Source organism: Erinaceus europaeus, chromosome 8 (assembly GCF_950295315.1).
Source record: "Erinaceus europaeus chromosome 8, mEriEur2.1, whole genome shotgun sequence".
Classification (NCBI taxonomy): domain Eukaryota; kingdom Metazoa; phylum Chordata; class Mammalia; order Eulipotyphla; family Erinaceidae; genus Erinaceus; species Erinaceus europaeus.
The window spans coordinates 17739839-17745838 of NC_080169.1; the positions used below are offsets into that span (position 1 = coordinate 17739839).

Genomic DNA, 6000 nt, shown 5'->3' on the forward strand with positions numbered 1-6000 from the left:
GAAAGCCTTTCTCATTGAGTGCTTAATATGTATCTTGCCATTCTCTTCTGGCCTTTAGAGTTTGTGTGGAGAAATCTGCTGCTAATCTTATGGGTGTTCCTGTGTAGGTGACTCTTTGTTCTTCTCCTACAGCCTTCAAAGTCCTTTCCCTATCCTTATTCCATTTCATTCTAAATGTGATGTGTCTTGGTGTCTTTTAGTCTGGGATAATTCTGTTTGGGATTCTCTGAGCTTCTTGAACCTTTATATCTTTTATCTTGTCTAGGGTAAGGAAGTTCTCAGCTATTGTTTTCTGTAGAATGCTTTCTTCCCCTCCCTCTCTTTCTTCCTCTGGCAAGGCAATAATGTGTATATTACTTCTTTTGAAGTCATCCCATAGTCTCTGTTGTTGTTTTCAGTATCTTTTAATCTCTTTTTGAGATATCTTTCTTCTTTCTTAGTTTTCTTTAATTCATCCTCGATCTTGCTAATTCGTTTTCTGTCTCACTTATTCTATTCTCTCTCCCCTCTGTTGTTTTCTGTAGTTCATCTATTTTGTTACCCTGTTCTGATATTGTATTAGCTTGTTAAACTAGCTGTGCTCTTAGCTCAGCTATTTCAGCTTTCAGCTCTCTGATCACCTCAAATCACTTCAAGATAGTGAGTCTTATTTGCTGTTTCCCCATTTCTGGTATTACTTTGAAACTTTTTCCTCATTCCTGTGACTAATACCTCAATTAGTGTTTGGATCTTGTCCTCAAAACCCTTTGGGGGAGGGTTTTAACTGGACTTTTGTCCTAGTTCAGTTCTCCAATGTTTCTTCTTGGTTTAACCATTGTATATGGTGTGTTATGAGGTCCCTCTCTCAGTACCATTCAATCCACTGATCACACTTGCCTGGGTTGACTTGTGTGTGACTGAGAGAGGAAAGAGACACAGCTGCTGCTACTTTATGCTGGTTATTGATGGCCAGCAGGTGATGCTATTATGCTCTCTAGGATTCTCTTATTTGTATGATCTGCTGTGGGTGGGATGGGGTGAGGAGAGGTGGTTACTTTGGGCTGTCTTGTGGTCACACGTGCTCTGTTTTATGTTGTGCCCTTGCCTTAAATTCAGAAGGCTAAGCACCCCCTGACTCATATACATTGAGAGGTTTTGAGCCTCTTTCTCTTTTCTTCTGGCACTAGGAACAACCTTCATTGCTTGCTGCACTTAAAGTGAAATCCCCAAAATGGTGCAGTTCAGCACAGTACCACTTGGAGCTGTGCTTTGACTGTGCTGTTCTTCATCCTGCACTCCCTTTTTGCCCCAACCACATGCGAACACCCACCTGAGACTTCAGATGTTTCAGCTGTAGATTATGACTTCAGTTGGGTCTCTTGTTTTTATTTGTTGTTTTGAGAAGAAAGATGATTCTATCCCAGTTATTCCATGGCCACACCTCCCAGAAGTCTGAATTTGAATTTTAATGAACAGCAAACTCATCATCAAATTAAGACCCTCATATCCTTATATGAGATATACTATCTCTCTTCCCCAGTAGTTCAAGTTGAGCTATATAAATCTACTCTAACAATATTTGACTCATAACTGGGCAGCATAATATCATTATATAGATTTTTAATTTAATATTATTGAATTGCAGTAATTTGTAGTATCTTGGTTTTTGTTTTGGTGGTCTCTGTTGTTGTATGGGCATCACCTCTATTGGCTGACTTTTACAGACAGAAAAATAGAGACAGAAGAGACAGCAGGCCTCTGAAGATTCCAACCTAGAGAATATTGAATGAAGCACATAATAAAAGCAAGCTTGAGCAAACTGAATACTCAATGTAAGGGAAATGGATAAAGATTACATAGAGAAATTAAAATTTAAAAATAACATTAAAGCTATATACAACAACATAAATAAATCTTATATAGTATTGAGGAGAAAAAGTAACTCATAGAAATCTATATGGTGTGTTTAGTACAAAAGCAGACAATTTTAAACAATAAGTCATACAAGTCACATAGATTGTAAAATGTAAAGAAAAGCAAAGAACAATTAACACAAAAGCAGAAACTATTTCAGATATGCCTCTGAAGAGATGAACAGATCTACAAGGTGGAGGCTCATAAAATAGGCTTCAGTGATATCACTTATACATAACTTGCATTTAATTACTGGCATGTTTGTACTTTTTGTATTGTCACATTTCTAATATGCATTTATGCACTAATCTTGCATATGTGTTACATGTTTCAGAGTAAAGGATTAATTTAATAAATAGAGTTAAATACATCCACATAATGAACTCAGTAAGTTTTTTTAAATTTTTAAAAAATATTTATTTAGTTTCCCTTTTGTTGCCCTTATTGTTTTATTGCTGTAGTTATTATTATTGTTATTGATGTCATCATTGTTGGATAAGACAGAGAGAAATGGAGAGAGGAGGGGAAGAAAGAGAGGGGGAGAGAAAGAGAGACACCTGCAGACCTGCTTCACCACCTATGAAGTGGCTCCCCTGCAGGTGGGGAGTACCTGGGATGGAACCAGGATCCTTACACCAGTCCTTGCGCTTTGTGCCACATGCTGGCCTGACTCCCTTTACTCAATAAGTTTTGCAGGATAAGTATGAGACTGCAAATACTCCCTGAGTCTGGTCCGTGGATGAAACTGGAGAAAAGCTTCCTTCATTTGAGGAAGAAGGAACCCCCCCCCAAAAAAAAAAATAGAGATAAAGAGGCAGGGTGGAGGGTCTGGCATTTAAACACACATAGTACCACACCCAGCTGCAGGAGGGTTGCTTTGCAAGTGGTGAAGCAGGTCTACAGATGTCTGTCTTTGTCTCCCCCTCTCTGTCTTCCCCTTCTCTCTCAACTTCTCTCTGTCCTATCCAATAAAGTTAAAAAAAAAAAAAAAGAGTCTTCCCAGAGCAGTGGATTCATAGTGCCCGCACCGAGCCCCAGCGATAACTCAGGAGCCAAAAAAAGAAAGAGACAGAGTGAAAGATACCACAGCGCTTAAGCTTCCTTCCATGCATTGAGAGCTGGGCTTGTACCTGGGTCATGTACATGACAAAGTAGTGCATTATCCAAGTGCACTATTTCACCCGCCCAAGAAGCTCTTAAATGGGATCAATCGTCCCTGCTGGTGTTACTGAAGATTTAGAGGGGTTTCAAGGGATGTAAATGAATGATCTGAAAGAGAAAACTTGAGCAAAGAGGTGTCAATATTATTTTGTACCCAGAAAGATATATAATTTTCAGACTTACAGATAGTATCATTTTAGAAATACATTTATTTCCTGCACAAATAAGAATCTATTTCATGGAAGATAAGGCAGAACCATAGAAAAATGGGCAAATATATATATTAATAATATACAATATATTATATAATATCAATATAATATAATTATTAATATTAATATAACTATTAATATTACATTGCTATTATTAATATTAATATATATTAATCAAGCCATATCTGTGATCTTGGGGGAACTAATGCAGTTTCCAATGGATGGAATGGTGGTGGGAAAAGTGGAATTATACCATTTTTGTCTTTTAATTTTGTAAATCATTATTAAATCACCATAAGAAGAAAGAAGAAAGGAAAGAGAGAGAAAGCAAGGAAGAAAGGGAATAAAGAAAAAGAGTGAGAGAGAAAGGAAATAGAAAAAAAATTAATTCCTCCACATAGCAGGGATTCTAGAAGCAGATAGTACAAAGATTTCTCAAAAGTTTAGCAATGTTTTCTAAATCCAGACTCCTTTTGTCTTTCCTCTCCACCATTTTTGTTGTGTCAATTTTTGTCTCATGCAGTCACAAGCTCCTCACCTTTCACAGTGCTTTCACAGAGCACTAGAGCATTGTCCTGACTCTTATCAGCAAAGTAAAAGTTGCCCAAGTACTCTCCCACAGCCTGCCAGTTACATCCTAAGTTTAGTGTTAACAAGGCCATTTCCTGCTGCAAGAAAGGCCTGGAAAGTTCTGCTCTTGCTATTGGGCCTATGAGTAGGAGCAAGCAAGAATGAAGCAGGCAGGCCTGAGCGTAATTTCTTTTTCTTTTTTTTTTTATTGGGGAATTAATGTTTTACATTCAACAGTAAGTACGTTTGTACATGCATAACATTCCCCAGTTTCCCATATAACAATACAACCCCCACTAGGTCCTCTAAATCCTTCTTGGACCTGTATTCTCCCCACCCACTCACCCACCCCAGAGTCTTTTACTTTGGTGCGATACACCAATTCCAGTTCAGGTTCTACTTCTGTTTTCTTTTCTGATCTTGTTTTTCAACTTCTGCGTGAGAGTGAGATCATTCCATATTCATCCTTCTGTTTCTGACTTATTTCACTCGACATGATTTTTTTCAAGGTCCATCCAAGATCGGCTTCTTCTTCTTCTAGCGTTTGCCCTTCTTCCGTAGCCAGTCAACAGCGTCAGGTTGAGCCTGATGTAAAGTTTCGAGACCTCCTTTGAATCTGGAGAGGTGGCAGTTGTTGACTATGTGGGTCAAGATCGGCTGAAAATGGTGAAGTCACCATTTTTTAAAAACCTATATTGGATAGTATCTGTCAAAATACCACATTAAGAATTTTGCCTCTTTTCTCCTCAGGAGCCAGTCTACTTGATGACCTCTATAAATACTTCTCTTTCCATCATTCCCGTGGTGACACCATGACAGTCATGGATCCAGAGCAGATGAATGTTGCCGCTGCTGTGTGGGCTGTTGTCTCTTATGTCATTGCAGACAGAGAAGAAATGCTGCCCAGAAACTAGCAAGAATAAGAGAGGGGCCACTTTGATCCTTTCTGGCCAGGAATGTTACATTTGCAGCTTCAGGATGGCCCCTCTTCACCTAAATACTGCTTCTGGTCCTTTTTCAAGGCACAATACTATATATATATATTTTTTCCTCTGTTATCTTTTGTGATATTTCACAGATTCTCTGTTGATAATCTATGAATGATTCCCATCCCCAAGTAAAATCAGCATACAGCTGGGATTACATTGGGGGCATTTCTTTATACCTTCTTAAATATATATGGTTTCTACTTTGAAAGTAAATACACAGTAAATCTCTGAAAGATTTCTGATTTTATTATTTCATTTATGAGCATGAAATTAAATATACTGACACCACTGTTTTTGCTTTATGTTATTTACTACAAGTGTAGAGAAAATATACAATAATTGTATGATTTTAATTGAATATATGAAGTCATTTGACTCTACTACACATTTTTATCACTGAAAAATTTTAGTGACAGAACTTCTTAATAAACAGGGGAAAAATGATCATTTGGAGAAAAATCAAATATATACAATCCAGTTGCCTAGACTAGTAGCACTCAGAAGATAAACAATAGTATTTTATATTAATGTTTTAAATATATTTACACAACATTCCTATGAAGTGGTGACTTGTTCACATTTTGCTTAAAATTGGGTTGAGGCTCAGAGAGATCAGCAATATTTACAGGATTCTATAAAGCAAAAATATTGAACCTTATCTAGGCACAGTTTGTACTATTGTAGACACACAATGCTTAGTATTTAAATAAAAATTACAGCATACGACAAAAATTCAAGATAAAATAAACTCGTTGTCAAGTCAAGCAGTTAAAGTCAGCATTAGAAATGTTGAAGGTGTTAGGATATTCAAAATAGCATGATTAATATGTTAAATATCTAGTGGAAAAATGGGATGCATACATGAACAGGAGGAGAATTTCAAGATAAAGACGAAGGCTATAAAACAGTCAAGTATAAGTAAAATAAAAGGCACAATGTTAAAGATTAAGAATTTGCTTGTCGACCTCATCCTCTGAATATGACTGAGCAAAGACTGGTGGATTTGAAACTAGGTCAGTAAAAGTTATCCAGACTAAAAATTTAAGAAAAGCAAAAACAAACAAACAAACAGCAACAACAACAAAAACAAGCACCAGAATGAATCATCCCAGATCTGTGAGACAATATAAACTAGTTAATTCATAGGAGGAAAAGACAAAATAAGTTGGTTTTCT

General features: G+C 36.9%; 1 protein-coding gene across 1 annotated transcript in view; it reads left to right on the forward strand.

Moving 5' to 3' along the window:
- CPQ (carboxypeptidase Q) overlaps window positions 1-5116 on the forward strand; it is a 512842-nt gene extending 507726 nt beyond the window's left edge. Inside the window, exon 8 of the mRNA XM_007532254.3 lies at window positions 4587-5116. Within this exon, the coding sequence (XP_007532316.1) occupies window positions 4587-4750 (164 nt within the window). The 3' untranslated portion in view covers window positions 4751-5116. The remainder of the gene's footprint in view (window positions 1-4586) is intronic.
- Window positions 5117-6000: the final 884 nt, after the last annotated feature.